General features: G+C 37.6%; 1 protein-coding gene across 2 annotated transcripts in view; it reads right to left on the bottom strand.

The window, feature by feature from the left end:
- Nucleotides 1-24,215, bottom strand: part of Immp1l (inner mitochondrial membrane peptidase subunit 1) — a 49,090-nt gene that overhangs the window by 7,778 nt on the left and 17,097 nt on the right. Inside the window, exons 4-6 of one of the 2 annotated variants that reach the window (XM_041679294.1) lie at nt 21,620-21,791; nt 19,638-19,726; nt 16,049-16,175 (exon numbers count right to left, since the gene is read on the bottom strand). In XM_041679294.1, the coding sequence (XP_041535228.1) occupies nt 16,049-16,175; nt 19,638-19,726; nt 21,620-21,724 (321 nt within the window). In that variant the 5' untranslated portion in view covers nt 21,725-21,791. The remainder of the gene's footprint in view (nt 1-16,048; nt 16,176-19,637; nt 19,727-21,619; nt 21,792-24,215) is intronic. The other variant, XM_041679293.1, reaches the window with a different exon arrangement.

The raw sequence follows: 24,215 nt of genomic DNA, 5'->3' as shown, positions 1-24,215 counted from the left end.
ACAGCTCAGTGGTAAAGGGTCTGCCTAGCATGTGAGGTCCTGGTTTAGTTCCAAGCACTACAAAAGATAATAAATACTATATCCTATGTATAAGCAAACATGTTCATTGCTGGTGTTCTTTATATTATTATATAAAGAACAGCTCCTTTATCTTTCAGTTTGAGAACCATCCTCTTGCAAGTCTATTTGCAAGGAATTTTTCAACTTTCTCTGAAAGTTCTCTCCATGTTCTGTGTGAAAATATCTTGACTATCTATTTTGAGAGATATTTCAAAATTATTGATCTTTTATAGCTGCAGTTCGGCTGTCAAATTCAAGCGGAAGAATTTCAGACATGAAGAATTTCATTTGTTTATTTAAGATTTTCCCTCATTATGTTCATGTTTCATATGATTTCTTGAAAACAATTAGAATTGTTATTTTAGAGAACTTTGCTAATTCCATCACCTATGTCTTTTCTGGGCCTAGTTACCTAGTTACATGATTTACTTCTGAGTGTGGGTTGCCTTGTACTGCTTGTTCATGGAGCTAGAGATTTGTGACTTAGCCAGACCGCCTCTGTTGAATGGATTTGCTTCCAGTCTTTAGAGTACCATTCTGAAGGGGATATGGCAGCTGCTTATTCATGGCAAGTCTTATTTCCAAGCTGCTGAGAAGAATTCCTTCTCACTGTATGACTACAGCACAATAATCTTTACAGGTCTCTACTGGATGACGACTTGTCTACACTGGCTTAGGAAGCACAAGTGTCTTTTGGTTTTGTGTGAGTTCTAGGAATTGATCCTTATAGACTTTGCTTTATTATTAAATTTCAGTGCAAATAGGCACAATTTAGTATTTAGCTGTCAACCAAGGGACTATGAATGTAGATCTCTGCTGATCTTTTTCTAGCTCCAGCCTTCCTGGTAATGTGAACCACAAAGTTTAACACTTAAGACCCTAACCCTAATTCCTCAGCTAGCCATTAACCAACAGTGCTTTCATGATCGAGCTGAAGGGTTGGGGTTATAGCTCAGTCAACACAATAGTTGTCTAGCATGCCCCCGAGCCCTGGGTTCTAGCTACAAAACCACACAAGTGGAGTATGGTATTGCACACTTATAATACCAGCACTCAGGAAGATCATAAATTCAACGTTATTTTTGGGTCAGAGTCCAAGGTCAGCCTATGCTACATGAAACCCTGTCTTAAAAACAAAACAATCAAAAAGGCACAAATAAGGGCAAATACATTTATTCTGTTCTTTCTCTTAGAGATCAGTCTTTTATAACGTCCTGAGCAGTGTATGAACACAGCTCTTCTCATGTTTTGTCCATCTTCTATTGCTCTATGGTAGAAGGGCAATTCAACTACCACTTCTCCATTGTTCCCAGGAGCAGGTGTTTCAATTAATAACTTGGTGTATGTGTTGGGAGGGGTGTATGTGTGATCATGTGTGCATGCCCATGTGTGTATGGAGGTCAGAAGACAACATCAGGTGTCCTCCTCAATCACTTTCTACCTATTCCCTTACGAGGTGGTTCCTGAGCCTGAAGCTAGGCTGGATGCCAGTCAGTTCCTAGTGATCCTTCCATCTCTGTGCCTAGAGTGCGGGGGTTACAGGCACCACAGTCACTCAGGATTTTCACATGGGTGACTGGTTGATAGGGGCTCAAACTCACGCTTGTTCTCCCCAGCCTAAAATACCTATATTTTAAATCACATGTTTTAAAGGAGGTTTCATACTAATAAGAAGAGAATGGGTTGCTGGAAGGTGGTGGCACACACCTTTAATTCCAGCACTCATACAAGTACAGGGTGAGTTCCAGGACAGCCAAGGCAACATACATAAATCCTGTTCCCCCTCTCCCCCCTCCCCCTAAAAAAAGGGAGAAGAGAAAAGAAAGAAAAGAATGACTTTTGTGAAGACTAACAGCTCTATGGTAAAGTTTGCTTTGACTTCTCCACTTTGGATCTCCTCCAGTAGCCTCTGTCACATGCTCCATTTTTTGTTTGGTTTTGAGATAGGCTCTCACTATGTAGCTTTAACTGTCCTGGAACTTGCTATATAGACTAGACCTTGAACTCACAGAGTTCCTTCTAATCTGACTTTCAAGTGATGGGATTAAAGAAATAAACCACTGCATCAGCTCCATTTTATCCATATCAAACATCTATAAAAAAGATTTGCACACTCAGCATAATACTATATATTAATAAGAATGTCCACTATGATACAGTGTCTCAAAATTGGCAGTAATATAAATGTTTCTCAGTAAGCAGAGGCTAAATAAAATATAATTAATTTATATAATAACAGACAGATGTAAAATACAAAACCCAAAATATAATAATAAATAAAGAATAAACTAATGGAAAGATTTCTATAACTGAGTCAATGAGAAAGCAACTTTCAAGGCTGTTTGTATAAAAGTATAAAGTCATTCTCTATGTCTCAAATTTTACATTTTTAATAACAGCATGTATTACCTAGAAATCTAAAATATATAATACATATGTATGCATGTATATCTTAAACTGCTTTATTTTTTTTGTGATACTTGTCTTTTATTTTTTTTTTCCTGATAGTATGTCACTATGTATCCCAGGCTGTCCTTGAACTCACAATCCTCTCCTTCAACCTTCAAAGTTCTGGATTACAGGTGTGTACCATCCACCATCATGCCCAGTTTAACTTTAGTAATGCTTTGTTTTTGTTTTGTTTGTTTGTTTAATGACATGGGGTCTCACTAAGTAGCCTTGGTTGGACTAGGACTCACTACTAAAGAACAGGCTGAGTCCAGAATCGAAAGAGATCTCCCTGTCTCTGCCTCCCAAGTGCTGAGATCAAAAAAGTACATCACCATGCCTAGCAGCCTGAAAATATTAAGGATTTATTTTTAATGTATGTGTATTTATCTGTTTTAGTCTGCATGTTGGTCTGTATGCACACATGCATACAGGTGCTCAGGGAGACCAGAACTGGGCATCAGATCCCCTGGAGCAGGAATGACAGACCACTGTGAACTCTGAGCCACTGAGCCCTTTTTTCAGCCCTCAGCCTGCTGTTCAAAAGGGAACACTGTCTAAATAAATGCAACCTTTATACAGGAACAGCTTTACTGATTTTTTTACGTTTTTGGTCTCTGGTACTACAGTGAGAGCAGGCTAGCCTCCAACCCATACAACAGACCTCTGTTGCTTTGATGAGTGCAAATAAAAACTACAGTTATATCAAACCACATGAGAAACAAGTTTACAGCAATCCTATACTAAAGTATTGATGTGGGAGTGTCATATATCAATCTGTTGATTTCATTGGTTAAGTAATAAACAAACTGCTTGGGCTCATAGCTTAGAACATAGGTGGGTGGAGTAAACAGAACAGAATGCTGGGAGGAAGAGGAAGTGAGGTAAGACTCCTCAGACAGAGATGCCATGCTCCGCTCTCCCGGGCAGACACGATTCAGCTCTGACCCAGGATGGACGTAGGCTAGAATCTTCCGGGTAAGCGCACCTTGGGGTGCAACACAGATGATTAGAAATGGGCTAAATTAATATGTGAGAATTAGCCTAGAAGAGGCTAGATAGAAATGGGCCAAGCAGTGTTTAAATGAAAACAGTTTGTGTGTTGTTATTTTGGGCATAAGCTATAAGGCGGCCGGGGTGCTGGGGATGCAGCCCCGCGCTCTTATCACTACAAAGTATGAACAGGGAAAGATGGCAGAGTAATATATATTTATGTTTAAAAGCTATGATAGCCTTATAACTAGGGCTAGAAAAGATTCTAATAAACAATGCTTCACAAATTCTAAATTCCATTTATTTGTGTTGTTTCCCATAATCAATACTTTCTAAGTTGGGTTACTTTTCTTTTGAGGCTGTTGTAGGTCTGCCATGCTTCCTTCCTAAGCCTGCACTTCTCTGCTGTGCTCTCTGGAGTCTAGTGAGGTGTCTCCTTTTTAGCACAAGCCACAAATGTAATTGCCTCTTGGCCTGCGGGTGTCCATTCATCACAGGCAGCTTTACAAGGCAAGCCACAGGTGGTACCTTTCTTGATTCAAGTGACATCTGATGAGAGCTTAAAATATCAAATAACACATCTACTAAATTGGAGTCACTCATTTATTTGATTAAGCAAAGAACACTAATTTTAAATGTTTTTTGACTAAAAAGTAAGATATTGTATGTTGACTTTTAAAATGTTTTAAGAACAAAAAAATCCTGAGAAATGGTTGTTTTTAAGTTAACCCCTTATTTACTACAGATCTTACAGTTTACAAGTAATGGTGCAGTTAATACATTGGCCCTATCTATGGCTTACGGATCTTCTAAACAGTGCATTAAAAACATGAAGGCAGAAGAGGGTGATTCTTTAGGAATTCTTTTTGCACAAGTTTTTCTTCCTGTGATATACAGGAAAACGCACACTTTATGAAAGCATTCCGATTAGGCCCTTTCTTCTTAGCAAAGGAAACGAGAGTGATACAGCAAGGGACGTTGGTCTCAGAAACACTTCAGTTTAAACAACGGTTTTTAAATGTCCATTTTATATCTAGTGAAATATAATGCTTACTTCCTTGCCAGGAGAAAAAACAACCAACAACAACAAACAACTCCACAAGATGAACGTACACTCGTAAGATGTCTTTAATTATTAGCCATATAATTTTTGTTATTGTCTTTCAAGTAAGCAGTGTTGAGTCAAATATTCACACTGCTATGTAACTAAGGTGTATTCTCCTGCTTAACTGTGACTTACAGATCAAAAATGGAGCCATGTAAGGCCGTCTACAGAAACAAAGTGATTTTCCAACCACGCTATTCCAGCTGGGCATGGTGGCAATGACATCCTGGCATATGGGAGATGAAGGAGAACTGCTATAGTTTCTAAGCTAGTCCAGGCCACAAAATGAGTTCCAGACCAGTCTGAACTACAGTGAGGCACTGTATCAAAAACTAAAATACAAAACCCAACAAAACAATATAATACAGGGCATTTCTGAGTTAGGAGAATACAGCAATAAGTACTAAAGAGTGAGTTTCTTAGACTTTCCAAAAAATTTTAGATAGTTGGCAAATCATATGCAAACTGTAAAAAAAATATACATGCAAATATGCTCCTGATTTTAGGTGCTTTCTGGTGGTGTGGGGGGTGAGACAAAGTCTCTCTAGATAGCCCCGGCTGGCCAGAAACTAACTATGTATTTATAGCAGGCTGAGAGAGAGAGAGACAGAGACAGAGAGAGACAGAGAGACAGAGAGAGAGACAGAGACAGAGAGAGACAGAGAGACAGAGACAGACAAATTTTTTAATCTTAGATATAATTGTGTTTTGCCTTCGTGTATGTTATGTGTGTGTACTACGTGTGTGCCTGGTGTCTGCAGAGTCCAGAAGATGGCACTGGACTCCCTGGAAATGATGTTACAGATGGTTGTGAACCACCATGTTGGTGCTGGTCCTTTGCAAGAGCAGACAGTGCTCTTAGCTGCGGACCATCTCTACTTGTATTCTAGTCACTTCACTGAACTCTTTCCAAAGCCAACCTCAGCGACGGATGAGTTTGTTACAGATGCACTTCTGTCACTCTTTCCTGGCTTCCATTGGGCCTGATTAGGCATAACTGTTTCATGGGAGGATTTACCTAGTACACAAATTTATGAAACCAAAGGCCACCAGTAGGAAAAAGTCCATTCTCTAAAAGTAGAAATGATTAAAGGTAACTATGTAGGTCCGTTGTATTGACATTTTTATGCATCCTTTACAAAGGCACTCACTCTGTATGCTTGTTTTTGATAGATACTCCTACTTGTGTCTTATTCATCAAAGCACAACTCTAAAATTCTTCAAATTACTTAGAATCAAAGTTTTGCGAGTACCAAATGGCAAATCATGGGAATTATGGGACTGAATGAAGTTCTGTTGCTGTGTTTTGAGGCATTTTTACTGAAACAAACAACACTGCACTAGATTAGGCTTCTCTAAATTTTCACCAATCGTATTACTACTGTCTAACTATGAATCAAGAAATAATCCTACTGATCAATATGTATTAATTTCAGAACAGCTTTCTACTCTTTAAACACAAATGCTGATCTTCACAAACATATTTACAGACGTATAAGAATAGTACTGCAAGAGCTAGTTCCAGGAGAGGCTCCAAAACCACAGAGAAACCCTGTCTCGAAAAAACAACAACAACAAAAAAAAAAACCAAAAAAAAAAAAAAGAATAGTACTTGAAAACAAAACTCTAAAACAGTATGCTAGCAAACTAAATTCAAAGTATTTTGAAAGTGTTCAGAGAAAGCACCAGAAACACTGAAATGGAGAGGTCTAAAAGATGATTCTTTACTATTAACATCTAAGTGAAAACACTCCAGACTAGTGAACTATTAGTGATATTTATCTTCTGAACTGTATTAGCTATTGGATGAAAGAGCAACATTATCTCCGTAGTGAATTTCACTTTAGCAATACCAGCTGCAATTAAAGCATCAGTAGCGTGCTATGACTGATGACCTGGAACTGTTGCTGAGAAATGGATGTGTAGTACAGCTTTTATCACTTGAGTTTGCAAAACAAGTCCCTTGCTTAGATATAGTGTAGTAAGTGACATTATTAGGTAGTCCTTCTATCTAAATGACATAGTTAGTGTATCAGCAAGTTATAACAAACAAGCCCTTTCATCTGATGAGTTCTCTCCCAACACAGAAGTACTTTTTCTGTTTATAATACAACTGGTAATACAAGACCAGATGGTTGTGACTTTTAGCAAAGGTAAATGAAACTTAAACAAACAGGAGCATAGCATTAGGCCACTCAGAGATCTCAACTGTATCCTAAACACACGATCTGCATTAAAGGACTATTAACGTTAGCTGTATAAAGTGGCCACTTTCCAGTGCTGTCTAGCTAGTGAGGCTATTCTGCAGGTTGTCAGCTAGCTTGATTTAAATATTCCCTAGTGTTCCACAAAGCAGCTTTCCTCCTGTTGCGTGGTTGCATTTCCAAGTCCTAACATGATCCCACCAAGGCATCAAGCATTTAATTAGTTTTTCTGAAACACAGAATTCTTTCTTTTATTTCTCCCACTAACAAAAATATTACCATGTCCTAAATTTGATAAAGAAAGATACAAGCAACATTACATTCCTTATTCAACTTCCATCACTCAAACCTTTTTTGTTTTACATTTACAATACAATTTGGTGAGGATTTGCCTTCTGTGTGCAATACTGGAATTTATAGTATCAAAGACAACCAAAGAGTTTTGCCTCTTCTGTTTTTTTGTGGGTTTTATTTTTAAAACTAAATGTGAAAGTGCATAAATATTTTAAAAAATTTTCTTAATAGCAAAAAAAGCTCTCTAGGCCACAATCTCAGAAATATACTGATGTTTCTGTAAATATATGTAAGCACACACTGTGGTTGAGAAATTGAAGCTTTGTTTGAAAGATTTAAAAATAAGATGATGATATGGGCACCAGCTCCTGGGCTGAGTCTCATCGCCAAAACCCACGTAGTAGAATCAGAACTGACTCCTACAAGATATCCTTTGACCTACACACACATATTCTCTCTCTGTAATAATATTTTTAAAGATGTGAAAAGAATTCATAGTTTTATAATGAACTACTGAAAACAGAGTATACAGCTAAAGGACAAGTTTATAAACAACAGGTAACACATCCACCAAAGCCTTTCTAAGGCATCAAGACTTCCTTCAAAATGAGACTACTGTAGGTCCTACAGAATTCAATTTCACCATCTCTTTCTAAGTAATTTAAACCAAATTCAGTAGTCAGACATTAAATAAAGAAGTGAATGGATAAATAAAATAAAATGTAACTCAATCCAGAGTCATGTGAATTTTGGTGTGTATATAAAAAGTCCTAAACCTTAAAACCAAACCAAATTGAGTTAGTTAGGCAAGTATTAAATCAGCACTTTGTTCTGACACACAGTAAAAAGAATTCTAATATTCTCAAATTCCATCTGTCATTCTGTGAGGCGGCTAAGCACAGAGTTGAGCAGCCCAGCTTTTAAGTGCTCTATAAAGATTAGACCATGTCAAGACTAATGAATATGATGTTATAAGTTACAAGAGAAGCTACACTTCTGAAAGCTGTATCATCCATTCCACAATAAAAACCAATAATTTAAAAAAAAACCCACTAGATTAGAAGTGAAAAGAATGAGAACACAGACCTACTCAATGGATATATTTTTCCAGCCTTCAAACATTTTGAAAACATCCAGGTGAAGTGGTACATGTCTAAAATTCTTACATGTGAGATGTGTCATGGTTTATAAAGAATATGGCCCCAAAAGGGAGTGGCATTATTGAGAGGTATGGCCTTTGCTATAGTAAAGTGTGGTCTTGTAGGAGGAAATGTGTCACTGTGGAAACGAGTTTTGAGGTCTTATGTATGCTCAAGCCACACCCAATAAGTCAGATCACTTCCTCTTGCCTGCACTGATGTGGGATTCCCCTCTGTATGCTTTGAATGTTTTATTACCATTGCTTAATAAGGAAGCTTCTTTAGCCAATGGCAAGGCAGAATAAAGCTAGGCTGGAAAAAAAAATAGAGAGAGAGAGTAGGCGGAGTCAGGGAGATGCCAAAGGAGACAGACACTGGAGCCTTACCAGAAAGGCTGGAGCCACAGTCTTGTGGTGATACATATATTAATAGAAATGGGTTAATTTAAGATGTAAAAGTTAGTTAATAAGAAGTCTGAGCTAATAGGCCAAACAATTTTGTAATTAATATAGATTCTATGTGATTATTCGAGTCCAGGCAGCTGGAAAACATACGCGCAGTCTCTGTCTACACTTCATGATGATGTAACACTCTGAGCTCCTTCTCTGGCACCATGTCTGCCTGCATATCAAAATGTTCCCCCATGATGATAATGAACTGAACCTCTGAAACTATAAACCACCCCATTAAATGTCTTCCTTTATGAGAGTTGCCATGGTGATGTGTTGATGAGCCATTTGTGTCGACAGAGGTTTCTGTCCCATCCGACCCTGCACTCGTTCAGTCCCAAGGAAACACACAGAGGTCTACATTAATTATAAACTGATTGGTAGTTTATAAGCCTAAGGCTTCTTATTAACTCTTATATTAGCCCACAATTCTTGTCTATGTTAGCCATGTGGCTTGGTACCTTTGTTGCAAGGCAGTCACGTCTTGCTTGCTCTCTGTCTGGGTGACTACTGTGGACTGACTGTTTCCTCTCTCAGAATTCCCCTGTTCTCATTGCCCCACCTCCACTTCCTGCCTGGTTGTCCGCCTATACTTCCTGCCTGGCTACTGGCCAATCAGTATTTTATTAAAATACAATTGGCAGGGTATAGACCATTGTTACACAGCAGTCATGGTATCTTTTTACAGCAATAGAAATCCTAACTAAGACAGGATGTGTTGGCAGGTTGAGACTAATCTTGGCTACAAAACAAGCTCAATAATAGCTGAGGCTATATAAGCCCATGTCTTTGGAGGAATGAGGAGGGTCATTATTATTGTATTTTTTTTACTGTTTGAGAAAGGGTCTCATGTATTCCAAGCTGGCCTTGATCCCCCTATATGGCCAAGGATGACCTTCAATTTCCTGCCTCTACCTCTGAAGTGCAGAGTTTATATGCAGGAGCCACCATGCTTAGTGAGACCCTGTCTTAGGAAAAAAAAAGTATTCTGATAGTAGCTAACAAATGTTAAATTATAGTTGCATAGGGGAGAATCATCAACAATCAAGAGTTCTTTGACACTAAAACCTGTATCTAGAGTAGGCATGAGCAAACTTCTGCTAAGACTCAGAGCAAATAGCTGAAGTCTTGCACAATATGGTCTCTGTGAACTATTCAATTCTACTATCCTGGCAAAGGTAAAAACAGACTATATAAATAAAGGAACATCACTATGTTCCAATAAAGCTTTAATTACAAGAAAAGCAGCAAGGGATGGAATGGCATCGCTAAGGCCAATCAACTTTATCAAGAAAGGGAACCTGAGGGTCTTTCAGCAGAGGGATGACAGATGCTCTGAATTAGCTAAAAACATCGATTCAGTTACTGTCTGGGGAATACCCCATGGAGGAGGAGGAAAGCAAGAACATGGGAAGATGCCATCTAAAGATGGCAGTTCAGAATCACTTCAACAGCAGCAAAGCTTGTCTTGCATGGACATGAGAACAATGACAGTGTCAAGACACAATCTGAATCTGATTATTCTTACAAGTTATAACCACAACTTTCTAATGGATTTGACAGAAGGGTGAAGAGGAAGACTCAAAGATGAGTCCAAAACTTATGACTCGCAGACAATTGGATGTTTACAACAGCTAAGATGTAGAGGGCGGCGACTATTGAGCACTGGGCCACACAATAAGGGTTTCAGTTGTGAAAATACTAAGATTGAGATAAACACTATCTATTTATGCAGAGATATTAAATAAACAAGATTCTTAAGTTCAGAAAAGAGGTTGTGTTTGACAAAAATCTGAAAGTGAAGGCAGGAAGAACAAGAATTCCTGGCCAGCCTCTGCTATGAGAGACCACGCTGAGTCACGAGTGACCCTTTCTCAAAAATAAAATACCCTAGCTAGAAAGTTCAACAGTCCTTTACAACTCTAAAAAAATAAAATGGTTCCATATAATCTAACCAAAGATTTGCTTATAGTAGTTTTTCTCAAACTTACAAACAATACTACTTCTTTTGCAGGCAACACAGTAAAGTCTAGATTTCAGTGACTATCTCCTGTTTTGCCATCTCAATCACCAATGTAACAGAATAAAAGGTTTTGCTGCCCAATGAAAACTCTTGTTCTAGAGGGGCAGACTTCACGAGCAGTTTCAGGTATGTTTCCAGAGTATTCTGAAACACGTATGAATTTTTGTTACAAATCACCCGATGAATAAAACACATTTGCTAAAGTGGGTCTGAAATACCTGCAAATTCTTGGGGCATAAAAAAAAATGAGCCTGAAAAACCTGGCAAGGAGAAAATCCTCAAAAATACTGGATTATGGAGCTGAAAAGATGGCCCGGTGGTTAAGAGTGCTTACTGTTCTTAAAATAAAACAAGTTTGATACTCAGCACCCATAGTAAGCAACTCAAAAGGACCCAACTCCTTCTTCTGACCTCCTCTATACCCTTACGTACACAGCACACAATCAATCACACACAGACACATAAGTAAAAATAAAAATAAAATAAATTCTAAAAACAATAAAAAAAAACTTAGCTTCTCTTGGCGAACTAATACTGTTCCTGATCATAAATAATTCCTTTTCTTTTTGAAAATAGCAAAGATAAATACATTTACGAAAAAGAAGAATTTAATGAGATGGGAGTTGAAATAATAGTTAAGTAGAGTCTTATTCTGAGAGATGTAATGACTTGGAAGGGAGTGTATATCTTGAGACAGGCTCACAACACCTGTCTGAAATAGGTGATCTATTTACCCTCCCAGTTGTGTAGTTCTCCCATCAGACAAACACTGCTACTACTTATTTAATTGCCATAATTTTCCTATCAGACGAATATTGCTACTACCTACTTCATTGGATTGCAACTGCAGTGACTAAATAAGTTTGTCCTTCTATAGAGCTTCAGCAATACTAAGTAAGAACAGAACAAATGTTCTTACAGCATTTCAGCCTTCTGCCCTGCACTTAGAAACATCAAAGTCAATGAAACACTCCTGGGGGAAAATGCCTTCTAACTTGTTCATTCATTGGACATATAAAAATTTGATAAACATTTTACTTAAACAGAATATTCAAAAACTTCACAGGTTATAATTTTCTGGTTGTCTCCACTGATTACTCAGAACAGGGATTTTGATCTAAACCTTTTAGCCCTGATATTCATATTCTAGTGACTTTAACAAAGAAACCGGCATATATAAATTGAGGTATTTATGAAAATAATAAGGATGCCTTTTTTGTTCTGTCTCTTGACAAAACACTTTCTGATCTGAAGTAGATTCTTTTGCTAAAACAACTCAGATATCACTAGAATGTCTCATGGTATGAGAATAGACATGTGAGGATAAAAGTATATGACATATTGACAATTTTGAAGAATAAAAGGATACAATGTTCATAAAGAAAGCCACAGCAGAAAAACGAATTACCTGATACCAGGCTATCATCTTCACATCATCCCTATCAGCTAACAATTACTCTGTGTCTAGGTCTATAGCAATATATGTCAAAAATCCTTTACATGGCTGAGCCAGACTCCACTATCAATGGTAAATAATGGACTAATAGACTATTGGGCAAGTTCTCTCAATAGAGTAATCAAGCTATCATGGTTCAAAATGAAGAAACAATGATGAAGATGAACTTCAATTATTAGCTTACATAAGGCATGAATAGATGTAAAGCTGGTTTGAACAGACATGACAATTGTATAATTTGATAGGAACACACAAAATTTAAAGTAGAAAATTAAGCTCTAGTTATCAAAGCAGAGTATACGCTGAGTAAAAAATGGGGCCATCACATCTTTTATCAGAAGTTGTGTGATAACAACCATGACTGGGGGAAGAACTAACACAGTACATCTGCTTGTTATTCTTCAATTCTACACCTTCTACACTTTACTATGTGGGAAGAAGTTGATTACATGCAATTTCTATTATAAATTTTTAAAGAAATAAAAAGACTAAGCTAAGACTTCATTTGATTTTGCTTCATTTTATCTATTAATAAAAGGAAGAACTGTCTTTTCCTTTTCTTTTTTTCCCCCAAAACAGAGTTTCTCTGTGTAATAGTCCTAGCTATCCTGGAACGAGCTCTTGTAGACCAGACAGGCCTCAAACTCACAGAGATCCATCTGTCTCTGCCTCCTGAGTGCTAGGATTAAAGGCATGCACCATCCCTGCCAGGACAAACAAAAGAACTTTCTAAAGCAAGAATCCATGCCTGTAAAGCCTGTGTCAGCAGAACTGGAAACTCGAAGGCATCCTTGACAGCCTGTTTGCTCAGGAGACAAAGGACATTATGCTGCTTGTAGGCATCTGTCTCCTCAACCCCTCTTGTCTAAGAGAGTAACTCTGCTGTTGTCGGTTTTGTATGACCTTGACCTCCTGTTACCCCTTCAGACTACTATAAGGTAGGGTCCTGCTATGTAGTTTCAGGGTCACAAGGAACTCAGACTGGAGAGCCTCCTGTTCAGCCTCTCCAGTGCTGGGATCACGTACACATGCAACCACACCAGTGATAACATTTTTGATACATAACCAGCGGTATCCTTGAATGATCTCAATGCACATTTTGATTTTTCTCTTGATTAGAATTAAGTTGCTTTGTTGTTATTGTTTGATTAGAGTGTCATAAGAGTCAGGCGTCCTTCTTTGTGTTTCGATCTACATCATATTGGTATTTCTTTTTTTTTTTCACTTTTTAAACATAATTTTATATTGATTCTTTGGGAATTTCACATCATGTACCCCAATCAGACTCATTTCCCTGTTCTTTCATTTCTACCCCTCACTCCTGGAGCATCCCCATAAAAAAGACAATTTTAAAAAATTAACTAAAAACAAACCAAACCAAAGCAAGCAACCAAAGCCCCACTTCCTGCCTGTCTTCCACCTCTTCATTTGTCTCAGTGGCATCGGGAGCTGCAGCGGGTCATGCAGTATACCCCATCACTCAGCGTTAATTGCAAATGTTCATTGTGCACAAGGCCTCTGGCTTCTGGTCCATCATCAATGCTGGACGCTCACCAAGAGTCCTCTCAAATATCCTGCTCTTGACCTGAGTCATGGAGATCTTGTGGCTATGGTTCCACAGGAATAAGCCCCGTTTGAAAAGAAAGAAATTATAAACATAATGCTTGCCTTAGGATACAGATGAGGGTGTGTTTGTGAAACAAGTGTTATGAAATAGTTGTAATTGAAGTTCTGCTACCTTCAAATACACAGATATCGAGTGTGATGGGATCATCCTCCATTAGAGTTTCTAGTTGTGGAACCAAGACAGACTGATCAAACCACAAGGAAGAAGGTTTCAGCCCCGATTAAAAGTAGCTCCCAGTGACTAGGTTGTGAAGCTCTGACTGACTAGCCTTTAGAGGGAGGGGGAACACTCCATCACTAATCCTCTGACAGAGGCCAATGGGATGTCATAGTGAAGAAAAGGATGAGGATGAGCCTGAAGGTATCTTCTCGGTTGCCGTCCATATTGGTATTTCTTGATACAGACGAAGGTTCACCTTGACCACTGGTGAAGGTGGTATTTGACAGGTTTCCTTCATGAGGATTTTTGACATTTATTGCTATGTGTTACTACTATTTCTTATGTAATGAGTATCTTCAAACAGACACTTTAATACTACATAAATATAGTTTCTCTTCAAACTGAGGCGATTCTATAGGATTTTAGAAAGAAATATGGTGTTTTTGATATATTTAAACTCTATTTGTTGAAATTTTTTTTCTTAATTCAAAATACAAAGAAAGTTTCTTTTTCCCATAACAATGCTGACTGGCAAAGCATTGTACCCATTGGCATATTCACGGCAAGTTTGGTGTGGAAGCAGCCAAGTGCTTTCTAACTGGATTTGAGCTCTGTTCTGCAGGACAGAATTCACTTCAGGTGCTGTCCACCTGACTAAAAGCCCATGACTTCGAAGGTCATAGGAGGAAACTACAGGCTGTTATTGTGCTAAATGGACATGATATGCCTATCACAATTACCTCTAAAACTTTTGTTTGCTTGTCTTCAAAATAATAATGGCTATGCCCATGTTGATTAGTTTTATGTCAACTTAATACAAGATGGAAGACTCTCTACTGAGAAAGAATACCTCAGTAAGACTCTATAGGCAAGTTTTCTGGGCATTTCCTTGACTGACTGCTGTGGGCAGTGCCCACCCTGGGCAGGTAGTCCTAAGAAAGCAGGGTGAGCAAGTCATGAGGAGCAGGTCAGTAAGCAGTGCTCCCTGACTCAGGTCCTGTCCTGACTTCCCTCAGTGATGGAGATGACCTGGGTTGTGAGCTGAAATAATCCCTTTCTTCCCAACTTGCTTTTGATCATACGGTCAGCTCTGCTAAGAGATGCTTTTTGTCTTAGTGAGGACCAGATACTGGAGAGTCACAGCTGGCCAAAGCATTGAGAATAAGTGAACGTTAAATGTTCAACCATAAATGAGACATCTATACCATCCCCTCCAAGACTCGGGAAACGTCATGGAATAGAGAGCATCAAGAACACGAGAGCCAGAGGATAAGGTAGAGTGCTATGGGTCACTTTTCTGGGTATCAAGGGCTATTCCCTTGTGAACTCATGAAAGTTATGATTACCTGATGAGACCTGCTCAAAATTGGGTTTACTGATACCCTGTCATGAAGTGGGGAAAATTTCACAATGCCCAATCCTGCCTGAAGAGTTATTGGCAGTTAATGGTTCATGGAATGGTAGTGGGAGGAAACATTTTCTCTAGTGGTAGCCACTGGTGGAGTAAATAACTTCTCATCTACCCGTGCTCTTATAAGCAACCATAATGAAATTCATTGGATCACCACTACCAACAACAAAAACAAAACAAAACAACAAAAACAAACAAGAATGTAGAAGGGGAACTCAAAGGCAAGAAAAGATAAATTAGTCAGAAAATCTGGAAAAAATAAATTAGGCAGGAGTAATGGGAGATGAATGTTATCAAGGTGTATTGTATATGTGTATGAAGAGATTACAGTGAAACCCACTATAAATTATACAATTAATATATATTAATACAAATGTATAAAAGAGTTATTATTTTTAATTATGTGTATATGTGTGGGCATGTGACTATGTAAATGTGAATGTCTGTGTCTGTAGAGGACAAAGGTGTTGGATCCTGCTGGAACTGGAATTATGTGTCACCTAATTTGGGTGCTAGGGCTCACATTTGAGTCTTCTTGAACAACAGTATGTGTCCTTAACCGCTGAACCATCTCTCCAACCAAATACAAATTCTGCAAGATTGTTTTGTTTTCTCAGTGTAATCAGCTAATATTAATCAACCATAATATCAAAGAATGACATAACTGAAATATTACTTACATAATTATGGCTTTTAAAGATATCTGATGAACTGGTAGTGAGGATTTTATCTCCTTCCAAACCAATTACTCTTTTACAAATATTTGATTTTGGATCACTTGGACTTTTTGCAATTACAATGTCACCTCTGAAAGGGGAAAAAAGGAAAAGAAGTATCAGTATTATTACCAAGCATACACAGGACAGCTTTAATAATTTCATAAGGCAACTTAAAGAAATACACACACACACACACACACACACACACACACACACTTTATCCTAACATATATTGACCCTGCCATACATTAATCATGTTTGAAAACTATTATAACAGAAGTTAGGGTCAGAAGCCAATTGAAGTCATAAAAATACCATATAAAATTATTAGTAATTTCTAATAACCTCATCAGAATTATAACCACTATGTGTTATTTCTGTGTCCAAATAATTACAAATAAAGCTATTAATAGTTGACTCTAGAGCACTAAAACTGAAGAAACATCATCTATTTCTCAAAAGTTCAAAATTAAAGAATACTATGTAAGCTATATAATTCATTTAAGTCGTAATTTACAGTATAGACTTACATTTGAGGGAAAATTGGACACAACCAAATAAAACACTAAAAGCTATAAAATAGGATATGTTGTTAAATATATAAAATATTAGTTTTCCTACTTATAGAAGGCCTTAGTCATGTAAGAAGTAATATTCTACATGGTGATAGCAAAATCAATGAATAAATAAAGATTTTATTCCCAACATGGTGGTGTATACCTGTAACCCCAAAAATGAAGAAGGGAAAATTTATAATTTGGAGGCTGGTATAAACTACAAAGTAAATTCAAAGTCAATCAGAGCTACATAGTGAACCTATGTTTCAAAACACCCATCCCTGCATACCTAAAACACCCATGGGGTTGGGAGGTGAGGGGTGGATGACTAATATCCCAACCAAACAGAATGTAATGTTTTTTCTGCTGTATGAATCGTATAACATTTTTTAGTATTTAACATATTTACTAACTGTATGTGATTCCAGATATAAGTTATATACTTTCATGTCATTTATAATGAAAGATACAAATGTCAAAATAGCATAAAATCTATAGCAATAAAGGGAAGTTTATAATTCAAAAACCTAATCATTGGGCTAGCCAAAGCAAATGCCTATTATGCCAGCATTTAGGAGACTGAGGGATGTTCAAGCCCAACTTGGGCTATGTAGTAAGGTGAAGGTGAATTTGGGCTACAAGATAAGACTTTGTCACAATAAACTAAAGTAGAAAAAAGAATAAAGAAGCAAAATTACTGCTCTACTGGAAGCACTCAACAACTTCTAAGCATCTTGGTAGCCCCCACCTCAAATGAGAGAGCGGTGGATATTGTTCAATGTAGAGTGGCTTGTCTGGCATACAGGAGGCCCCAGGTGTGGTCCCCAGCAACCAGAAAAGGACGAAAGAGGAAATGAATTAGTTACCATTAATAAAATTAGGTTTAGGGGAAGGTAAGACAAAATTTTCCCTAACAGCTAAAATCAAGGAGGAATTCATAGGCAGATTTTTATGCTAAAGAAAGACATTATTTTACCAGAATTTTACAGACAACAGAGAAAATAGTATTGACAACAATCACACCATGAGGCCTCTCTTTCTAAAGCTCAATGTTATCAAGTCATTTAGTTCTCTAAATGTCAGTGGAGCGGTTCACATGAAAAACTTTGCAGACTTTTAAGCTATGAAAACTGATCTAGTGTGTCTCTGAAAGAAATCATTTTCAAAGGTGCTTATGCAGCTTATGCTATTTGATACAACAGTCAATATAAAACAAAGTCTGCACCTCACTAGATAGTCTTTCAACTCTTGCCTCCTTTAAAGGGACTTTTAAAATTTACTAACTAACAGAACCAGAACGTGAAATTTTCTTTCCCACTATAGCTATTGTTGATGCTATGCTTTGCGATTCCCAGAACATGGGAGGCTAAGGCAAGAGGATCACTACAAATGTGAATCCAGTCTGGATGAGATAGTAAGCTTTGGGCTAGCATAGGCTACTCTATCGCAAAAATTTCAAAAGCAAATTATTAAAATTGAATATATAGTCATAAACGTCCTTTCTGCCTACTAGATCAGGAGGGCTGTTCAAATGCCAATGCCTCATGCATGGTGTCACTGCTAAAATCTATGACATACCTTATAAAGTAGATGCCCATTAGCTATTCGTTGCAAGATTTAGTAATAGGAGATTGATTGTCTCAAGTAAAAGAAATCCCTGAAGGTAAAGGACAAGAGGCTTGTGTACTTTACATAACACACGAGCAGACTTCTATTCTTACAGAAAACAGAAGCCTGGTCTCCATTTCTACATAAGCAGCCATCAATAAGGGTCAGAAATTCATTGCACTGACTCAGACCTAAGCTGCAGCAAACAGAATGAGGGGAGCAATATTTTCAAAGCAGCAGTCAGTGTCAGCTGCCTGCCTTGGTTCTAAAAGAGATTTTGCCATGTTTCACATGAGTGCCAGATTCTAAGGCACACGACACACTACTGAGACTCCTGAGTGATCAGAGCACAAAAGCAAACTGTCAAAGAACCTTCACTTGCTGAATGTAGGCTATTTTGGTAAAAGTCAAAAAGTAAATGTGTAAATTTTAATTTACAATCCCAAATCTACAAGTATGTTTCTTCAGGTTATTACAACTAAAAGAACTGCTAGGGACCCTAGCAGGTGAGACAGCTCAATTGAGAGAGTTTTGTGAGCAGCATCAAGGGTGGGTGACAGTGCAGGCAAAGGAAAGAACAGCCCATACTGCTCTTCATTTGCCCATATGGGAAATGGGCCACAGCAAAAAACAAGGAGTGTCTAACCCTCCTTTCTATACCAAATACCACTAGTGGGAATTACTTGTAGTTTACTGAGATAAAAGCTGATACAGATTTTTTCTAATTCTCTAGCAGTTTTTAGAGAGGTACAGTTTAGAAAATAAACTGCTACTAATATTTGACATCTATTCAAAAGGAACTCAAACTCACAATGTCTCTTGAGATAAACAGTAGCACAAGGTTTTGAACCACACTTGGAATAGGGTTCTGGAAAATTTAGTAGCAAACTGTATTTGCCAAGAAATTATTCAACTTAATAATTAATTAATTAATCTGGAGAACCATATCAGACCAAATTCAATCCCAGGCACACACCAAACCATAACCTAGAAATCAATGACTAGTTATCATGTCTCTGTACAAAGAATAAACAGGACTGTCATCAATGGAAGTACAAAACAATTAGACCTCTAGTGTGGTAGCAATACATGCCATAAGGCCCTTGCTCCAGACTTAATCACTTCAGGAACCTAAAAGAGAACAAGGCTTTCATATTTATTTAAGAAGGACTGCTGACTGTCCTGGATGATAAGGAAAGAGACACAGTGACCACAGACACTGTATGTGTTGACTATTGAAACGCTCTCAAACATAGAGGAAATATTCCATTGAAGTCTTTTGTCTACTTATTACTTATAAAAGGATCTAAAACCAAAGTTAGAAGTTACAGAAGAATATACTTTATATATCTTTCACTACAATTGCATTCATTATAGAAATTTACCTTTGGATAGCATAAAAATGTCGGCTAAGATTTTCTGCAAAGACAATATCTGAATTTTGAATTGTGGGTTCCATTGATGGTCCAGAACACTGAAAAGAAAGGCAATCTTCTGAGTTCAAATCTCTTTAAATTTAACAGAAACCATTTGGGTAAACATAAAAGAAAGGAAATTGGGTAAATATTGTTCCTGAAAACAGACCATATTATAGTTGTTTGATGTTGCTTTGTAAGATACACACAAAGTAACACATCTCTTTTTTCCAATTTTTGGCCACCCTAAACTCCACTGGAGTACAAGGACCTTGTCGCAGTCTTCCAGCTATCTAAGTTTCCATTCTCAAGAAGAATAATGTTAATGCTTGATACATATTTGTTGCATGAATGATGAACTTCCTTGGTTTTCTGAAACATCACTTAGTGCCTGTTGTGGCAATTTTTAAAGCAAATAATCCTGTTCATTTTCTGAGAATTGATATCCTTCTTCCTTGTCCAAGAAAATGCTTTCTCAGTATGATGGGGCTGTAGCTGGCATTCTCAACTGAAAACTAGTAACACAATCATATGTACACTAAAGCTATTTGGGTCTGTCTGCCTGAAAAGAGCAATCTTGATATATGCCTAATTTTGAAACACTGATTTCCATTTCATACAAACAACAGTCTCCATCTACTCTATCATCTACCTGAAAACACAATCTTTTACTCAAAACTTCCTACTTAGGCAAAATAATAAACATTCAAATAAAATAATAAATAACAATGAAGTTAAGGTGTGCTACTTCTAGAAGTACTAATGTCATTGTTAAGACTTAACAGAAAGAGTGTCAGCTAAATACACTTACATTCTTCTCTTCAGCTCAAATAAGGGTTATTATAACTACCAATCCTTTACAGTAGAACTAATAAAAAAATAACAACAGTCCAAAAAATCCTATTGGCTGTCCAGTCAGTCAAATATCGTTTCACTCACTTAACAAAGATTTGAAAATTCTGAATTTTCAGATTTGTGATGGGATATTGAGAAAAGCATTGCTTAGGGAAAGAGCCAGTATTTAACATTTTGTTACTAATCGTAGCAGAATAATCATTTACTTTAATGACAAACATGATAGTTATGAGTAGTTTTTAGAATCAGAAAATTTGTGTTGAAATTCTACCTCTCTCACTAACTGTGGGACCAGGAATGAGTTAGTTTTCTGAGTATAGGGGTTTCTTCTTGAGTATAATGAATTCCTCACGCAAGTGCAACAGACTATGTAAGGTTTTACAGCATTAACCATATTACAGAAAGACAAACAGCACTCAAATGATAACTACTTATAATCAGGTTATCAAGAGACTGTGTCCTGCTAAATATAACATAAAAGTAAGAATGCAATGGCTCTTACATTTTATTCTGGTGCTGATACAAACATACTGTTTTTGCTTGTTTGCTTGCTTTTTATTATTTACATCGTGTGTGTGTGTGTGTGCGTGCGCGCGCACGTGTATGCACATGCACATGTGTCTGCGTGAATGCATGAGCATATGTGTATATGATTGTACTTGCCACAGAGAATCAGTTCTCTTTCCAACATGTGGTCCTGGGTATCAGACTTGGTAGCAAGCACATTATCAGCTGAGCCATTTCACTGGCCCTGATCGTTTTGAGACATTCTTGTTTTATTTGGTGGCTGTGGATGGACTGGATGGGGGATACTTGTGACAGAGTCTTATTATGTGTCCCAGGGTGGACTTGGAACTCAGTATGGAGCCCAGCCTATCCTTGAACTCAACAGTCCACTGCCTCAGCTTCCAGATTACAGGTGTGCCACTATACCTAGTTCCAAACATACCCTCTCTTACATCCCAATATTTAGAAAGATTTTATGTTTTAATTTTCATGAAATGACTTCAAGCAAAAGTTTTTTTAAAAAAATCCATGTCTCGTTCAGTTAAAAAAAAATGTGTTTTAAAATAAAATTCCTGAACATAGAAACTTACCATTACAACACCACCAACGTATTCAAAAGCACAATGAGCTATACAGCCATATTGAATGGTATAGCCAGCAAGTCGAAAGGCCTTTCCAAGAACACCACGAAGCATAGTTCAATGTTGACTCTGCCACCACCGGCCTGATGGTGAATTTCAAAAAGTTTCATGATCAGCATTTCTTAAAACAATTCAGAAAGAGCTGTATTGTAAAATGTCTCCATATACACAGAATGCACTGACACAAATCAGCTATCTTCATCTGTTACCATCATTTAAGTGACTGAGTTCATGATGTAGATAACCAGCATCTCAAAACAACCTTATAATCGCATTAGGAAGGGAAAAGCACCTTAGAAAAGAATGAGCACACCAAAACAACTCACTCATTCCTTGAAATCTTTAAAAATGTAACTTCAGAAACTACCAAAATCATATAGAGCCATTACTAACATACAATTTAATCACCTCCCACTAGAACATGTGTGCGCACACACATACTTCTGCAGGCATGCATTCCCAAAATATAATCTTAAATTTTTAAAATAGCATTATTTCTAGAGCATGTGTCTTCTCTGAATCTTAATGTTCCATGGCCTCTGCATCAGCTCTTGCCTCCAGGTTCCTGGCCTGCTTGAGTTCCTATCCTGACTTCCTTTGATGATGAACTGTGGTGTGGGAATGACAGCTGATAAAACCCTTCCCTCCCCAACTTGTCATAGTGTTTTATCACAGCAATAGCAACCCTAACTAAGACAGTATGTACATACAGGAAAAGGAAAAGTTACTATGGAAAGAAAATGTTTATTGCTACGTCCAGGCTATGTACATATGAATGTGTACTGTAAAGTCTTTTCAACTTTCTTTGTAAAATAAAATGCCTTTTCTCAGGGTCTTGATCGTTATAGCCTCGACTAGCAATGAACTTGTAATGCCCTTTCCACAGCTTCCTAATTATTGAGATTATAGGCATGTGCTACCAAACACAGCTGTGAATTGGGCAACAGTGTCTTCAAGTCATTCATTAATTCAGTCAACAAATATTAATTACACTACTACTATGGTTCAAGCATAATAGACCAAGTTCATTTAGTCATAGGAATACAATGGTGAACACGGTCTCCATCTTCATAAAGCTTATAGTTTACTGGAGCAACTACTGTATATACACAAAGGAAGCAAATTAAAGCATAAATATATCAAGTGATTTCTATAATGAAAAAATATGATAAAGTAATTAAAAACAATGATTCATCTGTTTTGGATATATCAGGAATGATTTCACTAAGAGAAAGGTCATTGATGTTAGGTTCCAAAAGAAAATGTAAGAAAATGTTGAAATAAGAGCGGCGGGGCTGCGTCCCCGGCACCCGGCCGCCCACATGGCTAGCTCTAGCTTATGCCTCGAAATAATTACATGGAAACTGTTTTCTTTAAAACACCACTTGGCCCATTATATCTAGCCTTTTCTAGGCTAACTCTTGCACCTGGACTAGCCCATTTCTTATAATCTGTGTAGCCCACGAGCTGGCTTACCAGTAATGATCTTAACCTGCATCTGCCTGGAGTGGGAGAATCATGGCGACTCCTGACTGAGCTTCTTTCTCCCAGCATTCTGTTCTATTTACTCCACCCATCTATGTTTTAACCTATGAGGGCCAAGCAGTTTCTTTATTGCTTAACCAATGAAATCAACATATTGATATATGACACTCCCACATCAAGAAAATTATAAGCAGACAACACTATGCATGTGTGACAAAACTGAAAGAAAACTGATCTATGAAAAATATAAAATGATACACAGAGACAAGAAAAGTTATTCAAAGTTTTAAGGAAGTTTGGATTTTATTTCAAGAGTAATAGGAAACCACTAACCAGTCTTAAGCAGAAAGAGTAATACAATCGCTCTAACACAGAATTTTTCAAACTGCTCTCACTGATGTGAGAAAGGACTGCAGTGAGGATCAGAGCAGAAACGTGCTTAGGGCGGAAGGCAGGAAAATGCACTGGCATATGCAATAGGATGGTGACAATGGAAAGAAATTCGAAAGACAAAATAAATGGAAAAGAAAAGGAAGAATCAGGGCTTAAATTATAGGTCTGGTAATGAGCTAAGTGGAGCTAGATGGAGATCTGTAGAGGTCCAGTCTACCTATACTAGCACATTAAACTAGAAATGATCCAACTGTATTTCCAAAAAGCAGAAAACGGAATCAAATGGCAATCTTTTGAAATAAAAGTGTACATTCTTGGGGAAAACCCAAGATATATATTCATATACTTTGGGAATGTGACTCAGTTTTCGACATTAACAAGTCCTCCAGGTGACTCTGAAGCACAGGAACACTTGAAAGCCACTGTTGTAAATTCTCAAGGATGCTAATGGTCACCTGTAGCCTCGCTGACCTTCCTCTTCTAGTCATGCATTGCCACGTGTTATATAACTTACCATATCCTAGTTGTGCTAAGAGCAGAGGTCGAGAGCTTGAGCATTCAAATCTGAAACCCGGGTGCTGAGCACGCCAGGCAAACATCTAGCACTGAGAGACAGCCCCAGACTCTATCCCTTCTTTTACTCGGATGCATCTCCTCACTAACTTGT

The sequence above is a fragment of the Microtus oregoni genome, unplaced genomic scaffold (assembly GCF_018167655.1).
Source record: "Microtus oregoni isolate MIOR12 unplaced genomic scaffold, Mior012 000031F_ref0000149, whole genome shotgun sequence".
In the NCBI taxonomy this organism is placed as follows: domain Eukaryota; kingdom Metazoa; phylum Chordata; class Mammalia; order Rodentia; family Cricetidae; genus Microtus; species Microtus oregoni.
The sequence above is the reverse complement of the archived record's forward strand: the minus strand, read 5'-3'. Positions and strand labels throughout refer to the sequence as shown.